Genomic DNA, 25,353 nt, shown 5'->3' on the forward strand with positions numbered 1-25,353 from the left:
TGTTCTTCTCAGGATAAAGTCCAAACTCTGATATGGTTCAAAGGTCCTTCATGATCTGTCCCTCCCCACCCCACTGGCCTCGGCTTTTGGCCCCTCGCTCAGTCCCCCACCCTGCCACCTCACTTGCTGCCCCATTTCTTTCCACCTGGCCAATGCCTCTTTATCTGACCTTATTTCATCTCACCTTAGACTTCACTAGCTCTGGGATGCTTTCCTGCCTGATCTTCCCAAGACCATAGTGGGGACCTTCCCACAGGCTCTCCATCCCCGCCCCCTTCATTTATGGAATCATAGCAATTACCACAACGCAGGGTAATCACCTATTTAGTCTTCCCAACTAGATTGTAGCTGCCCAAGATCACAAGTTTTAGATTTTTTTTTTTTTGTATTCTCTGCATTGAGCAAGGACTCAACAAATGTCCCTTGAATGAATGAATGAATGAATGATGAATGGATGAATGAAAGTATGTGGCTGTGTCAGGGAACACACTGTGATCATACTTTACAAACATCAGCTCTGTTAATTGACTATGTACCAAGGAACCTGAAAACAAAGCAAGTGATATTCAGACAGTCTGGAAAAATTGAGGCCATATGGCAACCTCAGACATAAAATTCCACTGAACTGAAAAGAGCCCTCTCAAGAAGCTCCTGCTTTATAAAAACAGAAAGAGGACCAAGGAATATGGGATTTGAATTGGGAAGAAAGGAAAAATGTGGAGAAAGTATTAATCACCTGAGGAGCGAATTCCCTTTTCATTTTTTTTTTATGTTTATTTATTTTGAGAGAGAGCGAGCAGGGGGAGGGGTGGAGAGAGAGAGAATCCCAAGCAGGGTCCATGCTGTCAGTGCAGAGCCCAATGCAGGGCTCAATCTCATGAACCCTGAGATCATGACCTGAGCCAAAATCAAGAGTCAGACGCTTAACCAACTGAGCTACTCAGGCACCCTGAGAATTCCTTTTTTAAGTGGGAAAAGATACATTTTCTTCTATTTTCCTTTTGACCACAGATTGAGAGATGGCCAAAGTAACAGAAAAATAAATCATGTGTTAATCCCAGTCTTGACTGGCCTCCTGAAGAGGGTGAATCGTCCCAGCGAAAGCACCTCTTATTTTCTGCTGGGGGTGGGAGTACTCGTTGAGAGGTGCTAAATCACTCGATGTTAGTTAGTTAGTTGGCTAGTTAGAGGCCGGGGTTGGGGGAGGTAGGAGGGGCGGGAGGACATGGAACAAGTGGAGGAAACTGGAGCCTGCCCTGAGATGAGCTCTGAAACGGGGTGCATGGGGAAGAACCCTCACCAAGCCCCAGGCACAAGGGACCTGGAACCCCAACATGCCCAGCGGGAGCTTATGAACTTGTGTGCTTGTGACTACACATCTCTTCAAAACCTTTACTAACTTCTTCTTCCTCAGTAACACTTTTAGCACAAATGGGCTCTGGGGAACTCAGCGGGGTGGACAGTGCTGGGTACTGTTGGCACAGGGACAGGACAGAGCCATTCCATAGAGGCGTCTACATTATACTTACAGACCCAGAGAATGTTCTGAAAGATGTATGTTGTGTAAAACGGCCACGTACGAAAGTGAGTTGCAGCGGGACTAGGTATTTGCCTGTGAAATCCTTTTCTTATTAAGAAACTACTGGCTATTGTTGAAATGGTCCTCTGGGATTTCAGAAGACTTAGTCACCCGGTCTTGCTATGGGAACAACATCAGTGACGAATCATCTCAGTCTTTCGGCCATTCATTCAGAAATCTCCCTTGAGCATCTGCTATGTTGCAGGCTCGGTGCTAGACTCTGGAGGCAAAGCAGCCAATCAGCCCGAGCTGGTCTCCAGATGCAGCGCGGACTGGCACGGAACCTCCTGGATGCAAACCACAGCCCCAGAATCGGGAAATCTTACTGAATCCTGCTGAGTGTGTGCACCGCCACATCAGAGGGCTAACCCCGGGAACAGAGACCATTTGGAATTGTCGTGAATACGTTTATATTTAAATATGTCCCAGATAATAAAATAGAAAGCATGTTTCATCTGATGGGAGAGCAGGAACAAGCCTTTCTAACATGTCACCCCAGCGCTGTGGATTTCAGGCAGGGACTCTCTGGGGCCGCTTCGTCTCCTCATCTTCTTCCCTAGCTGACCCGGGGCTGAACTTTCTTTGGTAAGACTCTGCGTCCGTGCCCTGGGTTGGGAACTCTCCTCGTGGGGGTTGCTTGAGGGATGCTTCTCTTGAGATGGAAGTTAACCTGGAAGAAAGAAAGAAGCAGCTAGGTGGGGAGAGGAGTCAGTTTTCCATTTCCTGGAATTCCAACTGGGGAGAACCTGTTTGGACCTGGTTTGACCACACTTCCAGGTCCTGAGGGCAGGGCACTAGGGAGCATTAGCACAGCAGCGAGCCACAGCAGCACCACGGCATCCAGCCTGGCTAACGTTCCCAAGAGGAGGTACATAATCACTGGTGATGACATAGGGTATACCTGGATGAACTTAATATACATTTATTTTATAAGTATGAGAAGAAAATGACATCCACACTTCAAACAACAATTTCACGGATACTGTTGCTTAGGACCAGAGCTATGACGGATGGTTCCATAATAATCCCCTTCATGCCAATGTGTGAATCACAGGTGTTGTGCTCAGGCATGCCAATGAATACCTCACATCTTCAGATCTAAACCTGCTGCCATAATTGCTTGAAAATATAGATAGTGGAGATGATACAGATTATTCATATGGATTCTTAAATTCCAAATTTCCATGTGCAGTGAACGTGTCCTTTCTGGCATAAGGCTGAAACCTGTCCTCTGTCTGTGGCCTGCAGATGTGAAGACGCTTCTGACTGAAAAGTGTAGGTCTGCAGACTGTGGAACCTTCCTAGGAGGAGGGAGTGGCACAGTGTTCTAACCACATTCCCCTGAGGGATCCCTGGCTTCCAGGCCTTGGAACAGTCTGAGCTGCTGAAGCCAGCTGGGAGTTGAAAAACATGCACGCAAGCTCTCCATGGGGTCATTTTCCGCCCCTTCCACGAAAATCCATAGCCAGCTTTTCTGCCAGTTCCCCAAAGTAGAGGAAATCAGAGCTAATTACATCATTACCATTTCTTATATAGTAATTCAGAGATCTAGGAGAAAGAGAGAGAAAGAGAGGGAGAGGGAGGGAGGGGAAGAGAGACAGAGAGGGAGAGAGGGAGAGAGAAGGGGAGAGAGGGAGAGAGAGGGAGAAGGCAGCAAAATAAAGGAAGGGCAGGACAAGGAAAGGAGCTGACCTCTGGCAGGCTGTGGGGAAAAGCAAAGAGAACACTGGACTCTGGGAGATGGTGTGAAAGAGGCTTCACTGTAACATGAAAACCCTCCAGTAAATAATCCTTTTTTCTTTTTTCTTCCCTTGGCCAGATGGATGTCTGTTTAGAAAAATGAAAAGAGAAAGTGGCTCTACTGTGATCCGCAAATGGATTCTTAGTTGTTTTCCCCTCTGGGTATCATGTCCAAAAGACAACTTTTTTTTCCTTTCTGGGGTATATTTGACATAATGATGGGCTATCTTAATTTACTGAAAGGCTATATCACAAAGAAGTGACATCTTTTGAAGTAGATTACTTAAGAGGCTTCGCAGCCGTTTGCACCTGGCATTGAAGAGGGCTTGCCACGCAGGGTGGAATCCGCCCGTGAGGCTGCCTATCAGCCATTTGACCTTGGGGGAGAACGAGAAAAGGGCTGGAGGCTGGTGCGGGGAGAAAGCTGGCTGACAAACTGGGGCCAGATAACAGGTTGCAGTCGGAGCTGCCTGATCTGCAAGTGGAAGTAGTTTATAAGGGGCACGAGCTAGGACTAGCAGGAGGAGAGGGGAAAGGGGGAACTATCTAGAAACTTCAGAGGACTCTTCAGAGGACATAAAGAACTCTCTACTTGGGTCCTCGTGTTAAAACCTGGGTTATGCACCCAGGTTGTGAGTTTAGCATGAGGTCCTTCAACACACTGGCTAAGATGGCAGCCCTGAAGGCCCCAGAGAGGTTCCAACGGGGGCTCCACTCGCTCACTGTGTGACTTTGGGCATGTTTCTTCTCTAAGTTTGTTTCCTTGGCCATAAAAGGGAAGACTTACGTGTCCCTGACAGGGATGTGAAGGTTAGATGAGATAGTTCTGGAAAGCTCTCATATAGTGTCTCATACATAGGAACCATTCAGTAAATAGTACCTATAACTATTGAGGACAACAAGCTACTTGACTGCAGAGTCAACAGAGAAAGGGGTGAGTGGGTCTGCTGGGCTCTAGGGTTGTACAGAGAAGGAACTGGACAGAGCAAGGAGGCCCCAGAGAAGAGCAGACCTGTGGGGAAACAAGGTCTGTAGGTGCTCATTAAATAGAACTGCCTCATTACCTCTTCTTCACTTGAGAAATCTGAGGACTAGTGTCCATGACCTCTGAGCTTCTTCAGCTCTGGGATCTTAATCTAATACGACCAAAGCTGAAAAGGTCCAGGCAGTAGGTCAAAAACATTCCTTGCTTCTCGTCCTACCTACAAAAGCCAGCTGTGGCCAGCTGAATACCGGGGAGTAGCTGGCTCTTTGGCCAAGGTGAGTGGAAAAAGCAAGACTGCCGGGCATAAGGGGCACCAGGAGGGGGCAGAGTGCCATCTGGTGGTAGTCCTAGTTGACGGCACAGAGCAGGCAATTCAAGGGAGTGGATCTGGGCAAGGTCTGTGGGATTATAAAGGAGCATTTGTTGATCACTTTCCCTGTGGAAGTCACTGTACTAAATACTTTATGTGCACTTTCCCATTCCAACCTCTTATAAAGCAGGTGCTGTTCACACCAACTTACAGAGGAAGAAACTGAGGAAGAATGATTAGGTAATTTGTCCAAGGTCTCTGGACAGAAGATAGTACTTTTTAGAAGAAGACAGTGCTTTCATCACTATGCTATGTGAAACAGAAGAAAGAGAAAAAGCCAAAGGAAGTGGGGAAGGATATAATAGGAGAATGACAGAAGAAAAATAAGCATATGAGAGCAATGAATTTTTTTTTAAGTGAAACAGGGAAGCTCAGCAGTGATTAGAACCATGCAATAGGCTGTTTGTGACTTTGTGTAAGTGATCTTTACAGTGCTCTGTGAACGTCAGCCTAACTCACCAGTTTTGGTTCTCCAGGACCCACGGTCACGGTCACTGTCTCTGGGTCGAACCCCGGTGCTGTGGCAGTGACAGTGTAGGTACCTGGAAGCAGTAGCCGGAAGTAATCGCCATGGTCACCTAAAAGTTACAAGAATAGAACTCAGTCTGCTGATTAGAAATCTGCCATTTGGGGCCTTGATAAGACAAATGATCTGAGGGTTTTAGCTGACCACAAGCTTGAATTTTTTTTTAATAGCATGATGAAACTGGCTAAGATCTAAAAGCATCTTAGGCTATTTTATGTAATAAGAGCATGGGCTTCTCAGCTCATGGGAAGTAGAAGTTTCACTGTGCTCTGTACTGAGCACAGCAGTGTGTTTAATTCTAGACCCTGTATTTTAAAACAAACTCATGTCCAGCGAAGGGTCACTGGGAGATATGCTGAAAGATCTATGAATGTTTTGTGTGGTAAAGAAACTACATGAAACTTCTGTTTCAATGTTTGAAAAGCCACTGTGAAGAAATGACATCTACCTAAAAAAATAAGAATGAGAAGTATGAGTTTAAACTGTAGGAGGAAGATTTTGCTAGAAAGAAGAAAAACTGCTGTGACAAACAGAGCTATTGAAAAAGACATGGATGCTTTGTGAAATCGTGAGCACTTAGAGACTGAATGAGCATCCCTGTAACAGCTACACAGTTGTGCAGTGCACAGTCTGAACTGATGGCCATGGTCCTGCACTAATGGACAGGACAGGACGGCCCTGGGTTAGAAAACCAGCCATCAGTGGTGTTGTATGTATGTAATCTTATATTGAGTCAGAGGGCTGGACTAAATGACCACTGTAGGTCTGATTTGAGAATCCTATTTTCAATATTTCTTCCATCGCCTTCTAAAGGGGAAAATAAAATTCAAAAGAGAGCCTATTTTTCTATGGCAGGGATATACCATTTTGGCTAATGACTTTGTATCTCTTTAGAAACAATTGTGACCATGCCTTTAACATTTAAGTGTATAGCAATGCATAAGTGAAATAGTAAATGCAATTAAGAATGAGACAGGGGCGCCTGGGTGGCTCAGTCAGTTAAGCTTCCAACTCTTGATTTTGGCTCAAGTCATGATGAGTTTGAGCCCCACATCAGGCTCCTTGCTGGGCTGCTTAAGATTCTCCCTCTCCTGGGGCGCCTGGGTGGCTCAGTTGGTTAAGCCTATGACTCTCAGTTTCGGCTCAGGTCATGATCTCATGGTTTCATGAGTTTGAGCCCCGCGTCAGGCTCTGTGCTGACAGTGTGGAGACTGAGATTCTCTCTCTCCCTCTCTCTACCCCTCCCCCCACTCATGCTGTCTCTGTCTCAAAATAAATTTAAAAAACTTAAAAAATTAAAAAAGATTCTCCCTTTCCCTCTGCTTGTCCCCCCATCTCTCTCTCAAAAAAATAAAATAAAAAATAAGTTTAAAAAAGAATGAGACACACAATAAATAATAAGGCAGTATCTTCTCTGCCCCCTTTAAATGCCTGTAATTTCTTTTAAAATACTTTAGCAGAAGCAGTGAATTATCATCCATATCTTGGATAGTGTAAGTTACACCCCAGGGGCTGTCATTTTCTTAACTGGGAACTTACACCCAAGAATGGTTAGATAGCATGTATCATAAAGGCCCAATTCCAGATACAGCTATGACTAGGGCTTTGGCTATGTTTATTTGTAATCAATACTAGATGCTTTTCTAAATAGCATAATGAATATTGGCAATGAGTTTCTTCAGTAGTGAAATGAGTAATTTGTTAATTTAGCATAGTGAGTGTTGGAAGTGGGCTCTTATTGGTGGAATTAGCGGTATTCAATATATAGTGATTGGCTGGAATGTTTCAAAGACATTCCCTGCCTGTGCATGAGTAGGGTATGAAAATCTAGCAAGCCCTGAAGTTCTGAGGGACGCCCAACGTTTGATCCCTAAACGCAGGTCCAGCCACTGGTATGGAGGATTCTGGTTGCACTGGGGCTTGAACTCACGAACCATGAGATCATAACCTGGGCTGAAATCAAGAGTCGATGCTTAACTGGCTAAGCCACCCAGGTGCTCCCCTGTCCCTGTTTCTATCACCTTTCCTGTCCCTACCCCCAGTGTCCTTGACACCCCTGCTAGTCTCTCTGGCGTACAAACTGGCCTCCTGATATGCTGAAAAAAGGTGAGGACATGAAGGCTTCCCTCTCACTCCACCAAGCAGTGGCCACCTACCTGAAGTGACATCATGGTTAATCCCACTAACAGAAATGACAGCCTCCGCAAGGTTATTATAATTCTCATCAAGCACCATTCCCTTGATGCCCTGGTGTACCTGTAGGAAAGTTTACAGGGCACAGTTAGGACCACAAAACAGGCATCCAGTGTTTGGGAGTCCTCAAAGCTTTCTCATACATTTTTGCCTTTGATCTTCACAAAGATTATGTTAACAGCCGCTTGATTAACTTGGTCTCTCTGTCTTCCTGTTCCCGACAATCTCTTCTCAACAGAGCAAGGTGACCCCTGAGAAAACCTAAGGCAAATCACAACACTAGCCTACTGTCTATCTCTATGGAACTGACTACTGTTGACACTTCATGTAAGAAAATTATACAATAGTTGTCTTCTTGTGACTGCCTTATTTCTCTTTGCATGATGTCCTCAGAGTTCATTCATGTTGTGGCATGTCTCAGAATTCCCTTCTTTTTTAAGGCTGAAGAATATTCCATTTTATGTCCCTACCACATTTCATTGATCCATTCACCCATCAATGGACACTTGGGCTGCAACCTGGGTTGCTGTTACCTTTTAGCTATTGTGAATAATGCTGATATTAACAAAGGTGTGCAAATATCTCTTTGAGATTCTGCTTTCAGTTCTTTTGGATATATGCTCAGAAGTGGGATTGCTGGATCATAGAGGCTATTCTATTAGTAATTTTTGAGAAACCACATACGGCTCTTCATAGTGGTTGCATCATTTCACAGTCCCAGCAACAACACACAGGGGTTCCAATTTTCCGCATCCTTGCCAATGCTTGCTATTGTCTGTCTTTTATTGTAATTTTTTTTTTTTATTTATAGAAGCCATCTGAATGAGTGTGAGGTGGTATCTCATTGTGTAATTGATTTGCATTTCCCTAACAATCGCTTGTTGGGGGCCTAGCACTTCCTGTTGTGCCCACATCAGGGAGCCCCTTCTCCTCTAGACAGCTGCATGATCCTCTCCCTCACCTCCTTTGTGTCCATTTCAATTCATTTTCTCCATAAGGTTTTCTTCACTACATTTTGCATCTAACATGTTATGAAATTTACTTTATTATTTTGTTCATTGTCTATCTCTCCTAACTAAAACATAAGCTATATATGGGCAGGGAAATTTGTTTGCCCATAATCCCTAGCATACAGTACTGTTTCTGACAGATAACTGTGCTCAATAATGTTGAGTGAATAAAATGGCTCAGTAGAAGCAGCCCAGATGTACTGTACGGAATCAAAGCAGAAGTCAGCACTGAGCCTCACAAAAACCCTTGCTACCATCAGAAAACACATCTCTTTCTGTAACTAGGAAAGTTAAAGAATAGGATTTTACCTGTTCCAAGAATTGGATTAGGGCTTCCCGATTACCCAGCCACTCACGCTGTAATTCCTCTTGGCGGGGAAACTTGTCACAACTCAGTTCCAGTGTGATCTCAAAACAGTTGGTGTGGAGATAGTTAAAGTCTTGCATTCCTGAGGGAAAGAGAGCAGTAGCGGATCTACAAAACCAAGATCACACAAATGCCCCACCTCAACTCTCTTTTTTTTTATTTTTTTATTTTTTTAATGTTTATTTATTTTTGAGAGAGAAAGAGCGTGAGTAGAGGAAGTCCAGAGGGAGAGAGGGAGACACAGAATCTGAAGCAAGCTTCAGGCTCTGAGCCGTTAGTACAGAGCCCAAGAAACACGGGGCTTGAACCTGCAAACTGCAAGATTATGACCTGAGCCGAAGTTGGACGCTTAACCAGCTGAGCCACCCAGGCACTCCCCACCTCCACTCCCGTTAACCAAGATTTCTCCTCCACCACCACCACCCTACCCCTCTGTGACCTTCTATTCTACCTCTTGATCTCCACTTATTTTTCTCCTCCATAAAATCTTCCCCAATTTCCCGGTTTTCTCTCTTCATAAATGCCCATTTTGTTATCACCATCCTCTCCTTTTCTCCATCTCAACGCTTAAATTCACTTCTTGACCTTCTTAGCATTTCCAAAGTCTGCTTGTTAGTCATGCCTTGATATTAGACTGCACCTGTACTGCTTCTGGGGGGACAGATCTTCTCTCTGGGTGATGATGTTCTTCAGACCCTGGAGCTTAGAGATGAGATAGATATCTTGTTTTCACCACCCTCCTCCTATCTGAGACTGCTGCACTAACCTGAGAGCAGTTAACTCAGGAAAACAGGCCCCTGAAAAAACAGAAGGCAGCTATAGTTCTCTTCCATCTAATGCTTGTCTGCGTCTATCTTCTACATTATTCAATTGAATCAATTATTTTTTTAATATGTTCCTGATCATTAGAGTGGTGTTTATATCACAAATGTGTTTGGGTTAAAAACTATTCATTTAATCAACTATTACCTGCTCTAAGTTAATGAACATAAGCAGCTGTTGTAGAAAGAATGGAGAGAGCTGAAGAACAACTGTGACCTCTTACATTGGATCTCTCTCTGCATCAGAATAATCTAGAAGGCTGTGTCCAGCCAAATACAGGTTTCTGGGCCTTAGGTATGGGGTGAGGTCCCCTAATCTGCAGTTCTAACAAGTTCCCAGCTGATGCCAATGACACTGGTCCAGAGACCACACTTTTGGAACAATCATTTTAATGAACTGAATAACCTTGGAATTGTATCAGCTTATTTTGGGGCAATGATTCTCAGTGGAAGCATGGGCCATGCTTTCTCAGATGATGGGAAAGGGGAGAAAAAAACAAGTACAATTTGGGAAAGTATATTTGAGATTTTAAACTGTGTGGGGGGCACCTATTGCTTTCTTAATGCAAACTAAAAAAAATAAAGTTCAACAAAATCTTCTTACCTTGTGTTCAAGCAAGTTGTCAGCCATAAGAAGTCTACCACTTCCCAGTACATGGTGACTCCTTAACCTTCCTCCTTCCCACTTTCCATAGAACCAGCCATCAGTTCAACCCTTACCAGGGAGCTTTCTGTTATCTGGGCTCTGTCCAGGTCAGATTTGAAAGGACAGGAGAGACAGCTGCTAAAACATGATGCCTAAAAGAACCTGGCTTCCTGCTTCAGTCTCTTCTCTATCTTTACGGTCACTGTCTACCAAAGGTTCATAAACAGACTTCTTGCCTCTTGGTGATGGGGAAGGGCCAGAGAATGGAGAGAGAAGCCTCTTGCTCAAGGTTTCTGCTATGCTGTCAGTGGCCAATGTCCATGGCAAACTCCAGCTCACAGGAGATGGGCAGACAGGGCACAGAGAGCATATATCACAGGAACTGTTGGCATCTAGGCCAGCTCCTTTGGTCATCTGCTGCTCTGTGAGGCATACCTCCATGCTACTTAGAAAAGACCCTAACATCTATAAGCCATGCATTTCCAATGCTTTATGTACATTGTTTTATTGAATATTCACATCAAAATTATAATGCAAGTATTGTTATTCTTAAAGTACAGATGAGAAAAAGAGGCAGAGAGATTAAGTAATTACCCTGAAGCCACATAACTGGTAAATGGGCAAGCTGGGATTCAACCCAATGTACCCTTACAGCCATACTCTTAACCACTTGACTACAGTATTTCCCTCCTATGCCCTAATCTATTATGTAAACCACAAGTTTTAAAGGACCACATAGTGGGACACCTGGGTGGCTCAGTTGGTTGAATGTCTGACTCTTCATTTCGGCTCAGGTCATGATCTCAAGGTCGTGGGATTGAGCCTTGAGTCAAGCCCTACATCCAGCCCTGCATTGGGCTCCATCCACTCTGAGCATGGAGTCTGCTTGGGACTCTCGCTCTCTCCCTCTGTGCTTCTCCCCTGCTCTCTCTCTCTCAAATAAAACAAATAAATAATAACAAAAAATAATAAAATAAGAATTAAAAACAAAAAATAATAAAGGACCACAAGGTATCCCTACCTTCATTTTAAAGAATCAGAACATGACATTAAATGCCAACTTAAGACTTCTCCATTGCTCAGATCTCTACTTGAATGCAAAATTCTATAGTATTCCTGTTGTTTCCCTGAGAAAAAGTGATAATTTAGGAGAGATGAGCCCTATTCCACCTCAACTTAAAGCACTGTTGTGCCCAGGACTCTTCTTACCCTTGCTGAGAGAATACCAGGAGGCCCCATTGGTGATGCCGTCTGGGAAGTAATCCCCACAGTTCCATCCCTGGTGCATCCATCCATGTGCATAGGAGTACACCTTGGCCAGCTGTGGGTAAAGTGGATGGAGAACGACTTGAGTGCTCCCGACTCCTTGGCAATGCTCACACTTAGAAGTAGGGTGATACCACAAAGCCCCACCCTGTATAAACAACTCATTACTTGCTTTAGTGAAAGAAAATACCAGCAGGCATAGGGAGAAGGGGTGTGTGTGTGTGTGTGTGTGTGTGTGTGTGTTGGACTAGAGTTAGGAGAACTGTGTTCTGATTTTTCCACCTGCCTGGGGATAAGTTTCAAGTGCAAAGTGAGGGGTGACACGAGGTGACATATAAACTCCCTTCTAGGTGTACCATATTCTAGCTTAATTTTATAAAACAAGGAGCAAGTAAAATAGGCCTTTACCATGAAAAGAATTACAGTAGAACCCTCTTACCCATGGTCTCCGTTACTTGTGGTCAATTCGGGTCTGGAAGCAGATGATCCCCCTTCTGACAACATGTCAGAGGGTCAGTAGTAGCCTAACACTAGGTCACAATGTCATTCCCCTTTATCTCACCACATAGGGATTTTATCATCTTGTATCATCACAAGAAGGGTGAGTATAACACAGTAAGATGTTTTGAGAGAAATTCATTTAACTTTTATTATAACTTATACATAACTATTATTATAGCATATTGTTCACATACCTTTTATTATAATATATTGTTATGATTGCTTTATTTTATTATTAGTTATTATTGTTAATCTCTTACCGCACCTAATTTGCAAATTAAACTTTGTCTCATGTATGTATAGGAAAAAATTATATATAGGGTTCAGTACTATTGCAACTTCAGGCAGTCACTGGGGGCCTTGGAACACATCTCCCATGGACAAGGGGGGAATACTGTATATATTAGGTGTGAGAGGTGTGTGTTGGGGGAAGAGGAATATATGCGGAATCTCTATAATTCCCTTTTAGTGCTACTTTATAACAGTGGAAAAAGGAGATTACTAGAGAAAGTTATAGTAATCTATTTTCTTTGCAAAGCAGTAACTGGTGTTATTCTCTATGGAATTCATTAATTGATGAATTGATAATTAATGTTTATTATTTGTATTAATTATACATTACTACTAATATATTAACTATAAAATAATCTGTTGATTTTAATCTCTTGATTTTATTTGAACTATTAGGTAAACATTTTTTCATGCACATGGTCTATTTTTCATTAACATAGTCGTATTACCATAACCTCGTAAATCAGACCCCCTAAATCCTCTCCTGAGTCCCACATTCCTCTGGCCGGACAAGCTGCCATTCTGCGTACCTTCTGGAAAAGCTTGTCATCGGGTGTGGGGGTATTGGCAGTGCGGCGCACCCCTCGGACCCGATGCTCCAGGGACTTGTCATATGGATAATTGGCCACCACTGCTCCTCCGTGGAGATTGGCTGAAAGAACAAAGTTGAAGGAGCGGATCCAGTGGATCACAGCCTCAGTCTCGGGCTCCACCTGTGGACAGACGAGGGGCTGGCAGTGAAGCTGCAACCGGAGGTGCCATCCAAATGAGTTTGTCAGGAAGTGGCCCGAGAGGATAGTACGTCTGAATAAAACAAAGAGTGTCCTCCTGGATATGAGAAGAGGAGATGGGAAAACTCTGGTCTTTTGCATAATAGTTTGAAAAATTTAAGTGGAAGGATGCCTGGGTGGCTTAGTCAGTTAAAGCATCCAACTCCTGATTTCGGCTCAGGTCATGCATGACCTCATGGTTCATGGGTTTGAGCCCTGTGTCGGGCTCCATGCTGACAGTGTGGAGCCTGCTTGGGACCCTCTCTCTCCCCCTCTCTCCCCCTCCCCCACTCATGCTCACTTGCTTTCTGTCTCTAAATAAATAAACTTAAAAAAATAAAAATAAAAAATGAAGTGGATGGACTCTTTTTCAAAATGACATTAAAATTGGAATGTGGAATTCCAATATACAAAGTAGGTAAAGGGAGAGCATTTAGGGAGGTGAAACTATGGTATATGATACTGTAACAGTGGACAAATGCCACAGACCATAGAATGTATACCATGAAGAGTGAGCACTAATGTAAACTATGGACTTGGGTAGTTCATCAAATGTAACAAATTACCACTCTGGCTGGGGGATGTGAACAATGGGAAGCAGGGAGTATATGGGGACTCTGGACTTCCCCTCAATTTTGTTGTGAACCTAAAACTGCTATAAAAAATAAAGTCTCTTGGGGCGTCTGGGTGGCTCAGTCGGTTAAGCGTCCAACTTTGGCTCTGGTCATGATCTCGTGGTTTGTGAGTTCGAGCCCTGGGTCAGGCTCTGTGCTGACAGCTCGGAGCCTGGAGCCTGGAGCCTGCTTCGGATTCTGTGTCTCCCTCTCTCTGACCCTCCCCCGTTCATGCTCTGTCTCTCTCTGTCTCAAAAATAAATAAATGTTAAAAAAAATAAAAAATAAATAAAGTCTCTTATTGAGGACTCATCTCAGCAGGCACAACTCGCGGCTACTGAGAAACTGGAAGTTCAAGATGAAGCTGTCTCAGGCATTCAAGAAAACACACAGACTCCAACTGTACAAGAGCAGAGTAAAGAAGAAGTTGATGAAATAGGTGTGGCAATTAAGGACATAGAACTGGTCACGTCACAAGCAAATGTGTCAAGAGCAAAGGCAGTCCCAGCCCTGAAGAGCAACAGTAATGACGTTGTAAATGCTATTACGGAATTAACAATGTAACCATCTGAAAACAAGAAACTTTTTTTGGTGTTTCAAAAGAATAGCTGCAGCTTGGTCTGGAATTTTGTACTGTTTCTATGATTAATAAGTTATGGCTTCTTCTTGGATGAGAAGAGAGAAAGAGAGAGAGGTTTGAAGAGGGTGGCATGGGTGGAGAGCTCAGGGACCCGGCTTGGCTTCTTTCTGACAACAAGGAAGGGATTCTCCAATTTACCCATTGCTCCAGTGGCTTCTGAAGCACCTCTGCAGATATTAAGGGCTCTAGTAAATACACCTGGGAAGCTGGTTGACACAAATGATTTTCAACCTCCTCTTTACACTACTGCATCTGCTGTAATGTTGACAAGTAGAACACACTCCTGTGGTCATATTCAAATTTAATGGATTAGATATAGTATGATATGGGCCAGTCTTGCCTAAGTAGTTGAATTCTACCCTCTTGATTGCATATTATGTTCCTAGTGAGTGACAGCATTCTAAAGAAAGCCTTGAATCTACTTGGATTTGCAGTGTAAGTAAATAATTTACAGTCTTCAGTGTTTTCCCTCCTCTCAGGATGGATTTGCTTAGAGGTTATGTGGTGTTAATGTGTTAATGGCTCCCCTTGGACTAGCGGTCAGCTGAGAAGGCCCCCATCTTTGCCATTCCTGAGGGACTGGATGAATAGGGTTGAGTCTTGCCCGATCAAAATGGATAAGATACCAAAGGCACCAGTCCTGCTCTGTGACCAGGGCTCAGATCCTTTGAAGCAGCCCTTTCTCCATGTCCTAAGCCACCATCCATCAGCATAAGGCCAGCTTCTCACTGCTCCTCTCCCATCAGGAGCAAGAAGACTTACTTTTCATTGCCTTTTTTCTTCTAATATGGAGAAAAAGGAGCCAGTGGAAGTCTAATTACTATTGGCTCAATTACCTTATTTTACTTGGACCAGTTTAATAAATCAGGACATCCTTCCGGCTAGATATGCCAACTACTACAAAGTTAGTTTTGACTTATTATTTACTTGAGCCAAGGGCATAGTTGCTATCTGAAATCTAAACTTGTCAGCAATGACTCTGCCTCATTTTCAAGGGGGAAAAACTGAGACTATTCTTTCTGGAAACTCCCAATAGAAAGCCTTACACCTGCAATCTCTAAGTTTAAATATTCACAAATAGAATGTTTAAAGTACCTTATACAGTAGAAGGAACAGGGTGGTGGTGGGAATGCTCTGAGAATCACAGTGGTTATTCCCAGGAGCACTCGCATTACTACGGGTGGCATTCCAGGCCTCCAGGCCTGGGTGCATCAGCTGGGCTCCTCAGATTGTGAGTAAGGGAAATGACAGTAAGGTAAAGCAGCTGAGAGTTAGACAGAAAGGGCAGAGGAAAACTGTAGGAGTGAGCTGCCTGAGCTTCCTTCTGTAGCTAATTGTTGGTGAGCACACAGTTCATCACATGTAAGAGAGATTTATCTACAGAATGCTAGAGTCCTCTTTTGATGGGATAATGTGGTAGAAAGAATGTTGCCTTAGGAATCAGAAGGCCTGGGTTTTAATCCTGAGTCCACCAATTACTAGCTGTGTAGGTGTAAGCCAGGGACGGATCTCAGCCCTGCTTCGTATGTTCACTTCACAGCATTACAAATCAGCTGAAAAACTGGCTAAGTAAGCATTTTGTAAAATGGTAAAGTACTGCACAATGGTATGATAACCGCTTTCACTTCGCTACCACTAACATCAAACAGCATGTGCTCTGGGAGGGCCTCTTTGCTGGGGGAGAGAGTGAATACAAAGAGCGGAAGATATAGTTCTTGCCACTCTACACAGATTAACACAGAGTTGAGTGGATGCTTAATTCGTGCTTGTTTAATTGATGTGGAGATTTCGAGAAGCGATTCCAGAAGCTGATTTACCCGCTTTGGCATGAACATTTCATCTCCTACCTGACTCTTCCAGTTGTCTGGGAGGGGCAGGTGGTGGTTAGGGCCTCCATGTTTCTCATTGTAGTAGACATAGGTGTTGAGGTCGGGGAAGTTGCGGTTCAGGTCCACTCCATTTGCGTTGTTCCTGCCAACCAGGTATCCAGAAATGTCTGCGCCCTAGCAGGAAAATGGAGAAACGAGAAAGGAAGATTCCAGACTGGATCCCATATTTGAAGTACACTGCATAGTTTTGGCGGGGGGGGGGCGGCGCATTAGGTTAATCTATCAAATGATGCACCATTTTCTCCATTAATTTATCCAAAGTCCCAGCGGTGGGGTTCACATTTCCCTGTAAACCACGTGTCGATGGTAGAGATCCCAGGAGACACTCTGACAAGACTGGATGTTTCAGGATAATGGGAACCCTATTTTTAAAATATGGCTTTATTGAGGTGTAATTTACATACCATAAAATTCACCCATTTTAAGTGCACAATTCAATGAATTCTAGTTCCCACTGAGAAGAGTCGTGTGAGCATCAGCATAATCAAACTTTGAAGTATTTCTAACGCCCTGAAAGGAGACCTCACGCCCATTCAATCACTCCTCATTCTTAGTCCAGCCCTACGTAATCACTCTCTGTCTCCCTAGATTTGCCTTTTCTGGTCATTTCACTAAGTGGGATCACACACTTCATGTTTGGCTTTTATCACAGGACACAATGTTTTTTGAGGTTCCTCCACGTTGTAGCATGTGTCAGTATTTCATTCCTTTTCATTGCTGAATAATTTTCCATTATTTGGGTTTACTTACCAATTAATAGACTATTAGTTTCCTAGGCTGCTGAAACAAATTACACAGACTGGGTGGCTCATCACAACAGAAATGTATTCTCTCACAGTTCTGGAGTCCGGAAGTCTGAAATCAAGAGATCAGCGGGGTCATATGCTCCAAAGGCCCTAGAAGAAGGTCCTTCTTTGTCTCTTCCAGCCCCTAATGGCTGCCAGCCATCCTTGACACACTCCTTGGCTCACGGATGTATTGCTTCAATTTCTACTTCCATTTTCACAGGGCTTCTCCCTGATGGGTGTCTCTGTACAGATTTCTTTCTTCTTAGAAGGACACCAGTCATATTTGAGTTGGTCACCCCAAGCCAGTATGATTCCACCTTAGCTTGCATATGTAAAGACTCTATTTCCTAATAAAGTCACAGTCAGAGGTTCTAGGTTAGACACGAATTTTGGGGAGGGTGCTATTCAACCCTGTACATGGACATCTGGATCATTTCCACTTTTTGGCTACAGTGAATAACGCTGCTATAAGCATTCATGTACAAGTCTTTGTACAGATGTATGTTTTCATTTCTCTTGGGTAGTCACCAACTAGTAGAACTATTGGGTCATAATTGAAGTCTATCTGTAACCTTTTCAGAAAATGCTAAACTGTTTCCAAAGCGGCTACACCATGGAAACCACCCCCACTGTTTTTATTTTTTTTTTATTTAGGATCCTTGTTTACCTTTCTTCTCATCAATGTCAACCTCCTGCATTCCTTTATTTCCCTGCTCACACTTCAGCTTGTTATCATTTATTTGGTCATGTATTCACTCATTCATTCATCCTTTTAGCCAATCAACATTTACTTAAATGCGTCTCTACTCAAAGTCCTCTGAAAAACACTAGGAAGGGAGATAATGAGACGTTATGCTTACCTTCCAGGAATTCACGTTATATACGGGGAGATAGATATATATGTAAATAATTAAAATATATAAAGTGGCAGAATAGTGATATGTTCAAAGGCCATCACAAAACTGAAATGCCATCTAATGTTTTGTATGGCATTAGAGAAGGGGAGGAGTGTTCACTGGAGCCCTGTGGATGGAGAGGGTGGAGCCCAAATTAGTAGCAGTTCCTAGAAGTGGGGTGAATGGATGGATGTGCTAAGCTAAACACTCACAGATGTACTACCATTTTCATATTTAAAAAAAATCTTTATTGTTCTTAGATTTCTCTATTTTTCATGGCACTCTGCTCATATTTTATTCCTATATCTCGTTGAGAACATATTTTTTTTTAAAGTTACTTTAAGTTCCCTAATTCATTCTGCTCTGATATAAAATATCTGTATGATTTTTCAGTTTGGGGTTTAATTTTTCACTTCTATGAGATAATGATTTTCATCACGCTTCCAGGAGTTTTTCACTCCTTGCTCATTCATATCAATGTAGCTCACAACTGTCCATATTAACAGTTACATTAATTTACTTATTAGTTGATTTGCCACTCACATCAGATCATTAGTTAGGCTGCAGGTAAAGAGTTTCCTTAACAGAAAGTTCCCATAAACAGGGTAGGTGGTGTATTTGTTTCCTATTCCTGCTGTAAAAAAATTACCACATACTTAGTGGCTTAAAACAACACAAGCATATTATCTTATAGTTTTGGAGATCAGAAGACTGAAATGGGTTTCATAAGAGTAAAATAAAGACACGAGCAGGGCTGTGTTCCTTTTGAGGTCTCTAAGGGAATCTGCTTCCTGATTTTTCCAGCTTCTAGAGGCCACCCACATTCCTTGGCACGACATCTTCAAAGCTCTCTGTGGCCTTCTGCTTCCCTCTTCCACATTTAAAGCACCCCTGTGATTGATTACACTGGACCCATCCAAATAATCCAGGATATTTTAAAGTCAGATGATTATTTTACCTTAATTCCACTTGCAACCTTAATTCTCCCATGCCATGTAACATAACATATGCACAGTTTCTAGGGATTATAATTTGGGAAACTTTAGTGGGGTGGAGGAAGGGGAGATTATTCTGTTTTACCTACAGGTAGCTTTAAAGTTTGGTGGCCAGGCAGGTCTCCCCTGTATAGCCCTGCAGACAGGTTTCCTCTGGGTATGGCAGGTAGTCCTGGAAGTCTGAGAACCTGAATAGGCTTCTCTTGCACTCAGGTTCAAGCTCTGCTCCCTCTGAACAAGTACACAGCAGGTGAGCAGAGGTGACTGGCTCCCCAGAGATGGCTCTAGGATTTACAAGGCTGGCAGGGATTCCCCCCACTTCCCCTCACCCCACTTCATTCTACAAGAGATGTGGGCAAGTCTGAGGTTCTCCGGTTTCTCCACTGCAATATAGGGAAGGTTCAATAGAAGGAAAGCAACCAGGCTGGAGGTCTCCCCCATATCTCTTCCAAATTTTCCTGCTGTTTTGGAAACTCAAGCCTGAAGATGTTAATGTGCACTTCTCTGATTTTCCAGTGGAGGAACAAAGCTTTCTTTTTTCATTTGATGAGTTGTGTTGGCAGGAAGCTGTGAGAATGCAAGGGTCAAATTTGTGTTTCATTCAGCATCTTGGTTCCATTCTCCTCCCTGCCTCTACTTACCTCCCCAGCACTATTCTTAAGTAGGTTAAAAATGGGATGGGCCAAAAGGACAGACGCCTCATGGTTCTACTTGTACGGGATAGAGTGGTCGGATTCATGGAATCAGAGAGGAGGATGGTCGCCAGGGGCTGGGAGGAGGAGGAAATGGGAAGTTACTAATGAAGGTACCTAAAGTTTTGGTTGAGCAAGATAGATAAGTTCTGGAGACTAGCTATATGACACTGGACCTATAGTCAACAATACTGTGTTGTACACTTAAAATTTTGTTAAGAGCATAGACTTGATCTTTGGTGTTCTTACCACAATAAAATAAAAATTTTTTAAAAGTTAAGTAGTGAAATCTAGTTTTAAAAATGAAAAAAATTTCAAGACTACCCCAAATAAATTGGAAAAAAAAAAAAAACCTCTTTAATTTACAATTCTTTACCCCAAACCCCAAACAAACCAGGTTTAATTAAGCACAGCTTTTAAAGGAACATATCCATTATGTAAAGCAGATGCCTGGCTTCACGCCCCTCCCCCCAAATTCTAATTTAGTAGATGAGGGTTGTGGGGGGGGAACCTAGGAATTTATATTTCAAAAAATCTTCAGGTATGATTCTGATGCACAGCCACACACACAAAATCGTTGATTTAAAGTTAGGCACACTGACATTTAAATTTACGTCAAGAAATAAAGTAAAAGCCCACAGATCCCTGCAAAATGTAACTCTAAAATAAAGAATTAGGGCTCCTGGGTGGCTCAGTCAGTTGAGTGTCTGACTTCAGCTCAGGTCATGGTCTAGCAGTTAGTGAGTTTGGGCCCCTGCATCGGGCTCTGTGCTAACAAGCAGCTCAGAGCCTGGAGCCTGCTTCAGATTCTGTACCTCTCTCTCTCTCTCCCTCCCCTGCTCATGCTCTGCCACTCTCTGTCTCTCAAAAATAAATAAATGTTAAAAAAAAAAATATTTAAGGGGCGCCTGGGTGGCGCAGTCGGTTAAGCGTCCGACTTCAGCCAGGTCACGATCTCGCGGTCCGTGAGTTCGAGCCCCGCGTCAGGCTCTGGGCTGATGGCTCGGAGCCTGGAGCCTGTTTCCGATTCTGTGTCTCCCTCTCTCTCTGCCCCTCCCCCGTTCATGCTCTGTCTCTCTCTGTCCCAAAAATAAATTAAAAAAAAAAAAAAAAAAAAAACGTTGAAAAAAAAATATTTAAAATAAAGAATTAAAAGGCTGAGTATGATGCTAGTAGAGGAAAAAGTCGTACATAAATACAGTAAAATATTCACTGAGCAAAGCACACAAATGTCTAATCGCTATGGTGTACACCTGAAACTAATATAATATTGTATGTCAATTATACCTCAATTAAAAAAAAAAGAAATATAACCAAATGCATGAAGAATCTAGAATTAGCCCCTGACTTCGCCATTCTGGGCCAAGCTAGTTCTGTTTCCCTCCCCCCAGCCCAATGCAAACGGTAAGTGTAGTGCGGCAGGGAGAAGAGTATTTAGAGTAAGAAGCTAAAAATTGAGGGAAGGAGGTTTTGCCAAGAGCCCTTCACACCTGGTTAGTAGTTTCCAGTTTAAAAAGCACTGTCACAGATATTGCCTCATTGATCCCCACAACAAAACCGGGAGGTCAGCCGGAAAGGTGTGGAGGCAGCCCACGTTCACTGCCTAGGGAGCCACAGCGCTGAAGCGGGTCTGCACACTGTTGTATTTCCACCGGCCTTTTCTCTATTGCACAGTGGCATCTACAGCGGGACTGGGCTGATGCTTTTACGGACTCCCCGGAGGGCTCTCGCCCCGGGGCTCAGTACCTGGGCTGCAGCCACCTCGTAGCCGTCTGGGTTCATGGACGGCATGATGTGCACGCGCGTGCCCTCCACCAGCCGCACGATGCGCTGGTTCCCGTTCCGGAACTCCTCGCACAGGAACTCCGCCAGCTGCAGCAGCAACTCGCGGCCCAGCACCTCGTTGCCGTGCATGTTCCCCACGTACTTGACTTCCGGTTCCACTGCAGGCGCGACAAGAACACGCGAGAAGAAAGAGGATGGGAAAGTTTGCAAGTGGCAAGGATTCCTAACGTTGCATAGGAACCTTTTCCCTCTCTTCGCGTAATGAACACATGAAAATCTTATGCTTCCATTGGGTCTTTTCCAGTGATTCCCGAGGCCCTTTTGAACAAATTACAATCATAAATGCTACAAAAATCCATGCCATGGAGCCCCTTCTGTGTTCATTACTCCTAATCTTCACAGAAAACCTGTGAAGTAGGCATCATTAGCTCCAGAATGAGGGAGGTGCGGAAGCAGCTGAGTAACCTGTTGGAGGTCACCTAGTTATTTAATAAGATGGAGGCCAAAGCCCAGGTGCATTCACAGTAGCCTGGTGCTTCTCAGAAACAAGTCTTTTCAGGTTAAGAATGGTGTTTTCACAAGAAAGCAGGCTTTCCCTACTTGGGTTATGGCATAACAGTTCCTAATCATCCCAGTTGAAAACTTAATTTTACAAATTTAAGTCAGATCATGTCACTCTTCTGCTTAAAACCCTCCAGTGGCTTCTCACTTCATTCTAAAAGCCAAAATCTTTACACAGGCTTATAAGGCACTACCTGATCTCCTGCCTAGGATCCCTATCCCCAACCATACTGCCCTGACCTTGCTTTCTCATCGTTCACTCCGCTGGAGCCACAGGGGGCTTCCTTGCACTCACACACACCAAGCACACTCCTGTTCTTTCCTGTCTGCAAAGACTTTCCAGTTACAGCGTGGCATGCTCCATCACATGCTCAAAACTCACCTCAAAAAAGAAGCTTTTCCTAAACAGCAACAACCCCCTCTCCTGCTTATGGCATTCTCTATCTCTCTTTTAAAGGTTATTTTTTTCTCTATAGCACTTTTTTTTATCTGACTTAATATGTATTTACTTAGTTACCCATTTGTTGCCAGTCTTACATGGCTAAAATTAAGGCCCCTGAGGGAGGTGTCTTTGTTTTATCCTGTTTGTTGTCTATTCAGAGTCTACAAAATAGACAATCAGTAATTGATAATCAGTACTAGATAATCAGTAATATTTGTGGAATGAATGATGAATGCATGAAAGGAATGAATGGATTAACAGCTAAATTATAGGGCATCAGAGAAAAGAGAGATTAGCGAGGGCTGGAATAGTATGAAAGAGCTTCAAGAAGGCCTTGAATGCATGGAGTGAGGGGGCTGCCCTAAAACTAGTACCCACAAGCTTCTGCAATGAACACACACCCCAAAAAACATGGTGCTTTCTATGCAAGTGTTGCTTCAAAGCAAAGTCCTTATCCTTATTTAATGACATAGACTTCCTTGAGCCAGTGCCCCCCCCCCTCCCATACCCTCCTCACTGGCCATGTAACATTCTAAAGCTGTCACAGACAGGATCCATTGAGTGTGAGGTTGTCACTAAAGGATTTTAAGCAGGGGAGTGAGAAGATTAAATATTTGGGAAAAGTATTCTGGCATCTGTGTGCTGAAGGGAAGTTTTAGAGAGTGGTGGCAGGTAGGGTTTGAAAGAGTCGGGAACCTAGTGTGATGATATACGCAGGTTGCAATGATGTTTGGCTGGTGTGGGTGGTGTGGAAGTGGAAAGGATGAGAGAGATTTGAAACTGACGGTGTTTAGGAGGAACAGACATAACTTGGATGTCACAACTGCTCTAAGTCAAGATATGAGAAATTAGACACAACTTCAATGCCCATCATTCAATGAACTGTTAAATACAACCATGCAATGAATATCATGCAGCCAAAATTATGATGAAGATGTACATTTACAGATATGGATATTACTTATAAAAGACTATGAAATGAGAAAAGCTGTTCTATTATGATTCCATTTTTATAAAAAAAATATGTGTATGTGTGGGGGGGTTGTTAAACATGCATACAAAAAAGTCTGGAAGGATATGCATCGATATGTTAACAATGATCATCTGTGAGTGGTAGGATTATGGCGTGAGCTTTTTTGTTTGTTTGTTTCCATACCTAATTTCTATTTTAATCTAAATACAGGTTGCTTTTATAATAGAAACAAATTAACAAAAAGTAATGCAGTGCATAAAACCAATTCCCAAGACCTCAAACTATCTCCAGGATCCCATACGTATCATACTGTCATTCCCCAAAGAGAATGGAAACCCTTTGAGGCTTCCTGAAAGAACTAGAAGAGCTGATTGTTTCTGCTTATGTCTCCTGAAGCACTGGTTAAAGACAGCGTAACAGCAAGGAAGAAAGAAGGGTAATGGGAGGGAAGGCAGGGGGGCTGGGATGGGAGGAGGGAAGATGACTCACCTTTTAGCATTAAGGTCTTGAGCAAACAGAACCTCCAAAGGAGGAACAGACTAGAGCCTGAATTAGGGTTGTAGCTCCCCAGAGGCAGGAGCAATTTGAGGGCTAAGTGGGGAAATATTTAGCACAGATGGAGGAAGAGGTGATACTTTATAGGTGGAGGGGTCCATGGACTTCCCCAGAAAACAGCCCCAATTACTGGATTTGTCAGGGAAGGGTCCTGTCCCATACACTCCAAGAACTGCTCAGGGCTTACAGGGCTCGTGGATTCCAGGGTAGTCGCTGAATTCCAGCACGTAGAGGTGTCTCCCCTTCACACTGCGCCCGATGCTGTAAACCCGCGTGATGTAGGGGCATTCGTTGTGCACCTTGTACAGCGTCCGCACAAGGTCATCATAGCGGTGGTGGCGAAAGGTCACTGGGGCAACCAACTTGAAGAGAAGGAGGAGATGGAAGAAGACTGAGAGCAGGCCTGACATCTTGACAGGCTTTTTCAAAGAGACCCACTAAAATGGGCTCCACCTTTCCCAACAACCAGTCAAAATCCAAGGGCCAAGAACCAGCTCTTCCTAGTTTCCCGCCAGTAAACACCAGTGCCACAACACCTGGCAAGGAAGTTCAGAATTGTCCCGTTCAACGCTGGAAATTATTTATGTAGCTCTGGGATAGCCACTCATCTCTCCTCCCCCATCTCTCTGATTTTCCTAATCCAGGGAAACCTTTTGAAAGGCTTTTGTACTCCCCCAGATTGGGTAGTTTCACTGATTCTGGCTTACTGATTAACTGGACTGTAAACAGGCTTCAATAAATAGTTGCTTATAACCCTTTGATTCCCAGAGAATTTTGAGAAACTTGGCTTGTGCTTATTCCCTATATTACAATTTAAGGAGATGTATTAATTAGAATTCTCTGTCCATTTCGATCAATCCCACACACTGCTGCCAGACTCTTTCTGAAGCACAGCTCTGTCTTGTCTCCTTGCTCCTCAAAAATCTTTCAACAGTTGCCATTGAGAAAATGGAAAGATGAGCCATAGGCCAGGAGAAAAATAACTGCAATTCACAAATCTGACAATATATCCAGAATACATCAAGAACTCTTACAACACAATAATAAAGCAACCCAATTCGAAAATGGGCAGAAGATTTGAATAGACATTTTACCAAAGTAGATATATGAACAGCTAATACGCACGCACATTTAACGATGTTCGCCATTATTGGTCACAAGGAAATACAACACAATGAGGTATCACTTCACATCCATTAGAATGGCTATAATCAAAAAGTCACAATAACAAGTGTTGGTGAGAATAGGGAGAAACTGGGACCCTCGTATGGGAAAATAAATGTTGCAGCCACCTTGGAAAACAGTTTTGCAGTTACCTAGAAGGTTAAGTTTATACTTACTGTATGACCCAGTAATTTCACTTCTACGTATCTACCCAAGAGAAACAAAAACATACATCCACACAAAATGTGTACATGAATGTTCATTGCAGTATTATTTAAAATAGACAAAAAGTGG

General features: G+C 43.3%; 2 protein-coding genes across 3 annotated transcripts in view; both read right to left on the minus strand.

Moving 5' to 3' along the window:
• Positions 1 to 1,972: 1,972 nt before the first annotated feature.
• CPN1 (carboxypeptidase N subunit 1) lies at positions 1,973 to 24,562 on the minus strand. Its single transcript, XM_049645573.1, has 9 exons — positions 24,083 to 24,562; positions 21,326 to 21,522; positions 16,167 to 16,322; positions 12,826 to 13,008; positions 11,447 to 11,558; positions 8,713 to 8,852; positions 7,357 to 7,456; positions 5,134 to 5,252; positions 1,973 to 2,249 (listed from the first exon to the last, which is right to left on the minus strand). The coding sequence occupies exons 1-9, from the start codon at positions 24,303 to 24,305 to the stop codon at positions 2,136 to 2,138; spliced, it is 1,344 nt and encodes a 447-aa protein (XP_049501530.1). The 5' UTR covers positions 24,306 to 24,562; the 3' UTR covers positions 1,973 to 2,135.
• ERLIN1 (ER lipid raft associated 1) overlaps positions 24,172 to 25,353 on the minus strand; it is a 58,297-nt gene continuing 57,115 nt past the window's right edge. The window contains exon 16 of one of the 2 annotated variants that reach the window (XR_007460778.1): positions 24,172 to 24,257. The gene's annotated coding sequence lies outside the window, so the exon portion shown is untranslated. The remainder of the gene's footprint in view (positions 24,258 to 25,353) is intronic. The other variant, XR_007460779.1, reaches the window with a different exon arrangement.

Source organism: Panthera uncia, chromosome D2 (genome assembly GCF_023721935.1).
Source record: "Panthera uncia isolate 11264 chromosome D2, Puncia_PCG_1.0, whole genome shotgun sequence".
Lineage (NCBI taxonomy): Eukaryota > Metazoa > Chordata > Mammalia > Carnivora > Felidae > Panthera > Panthera uncia.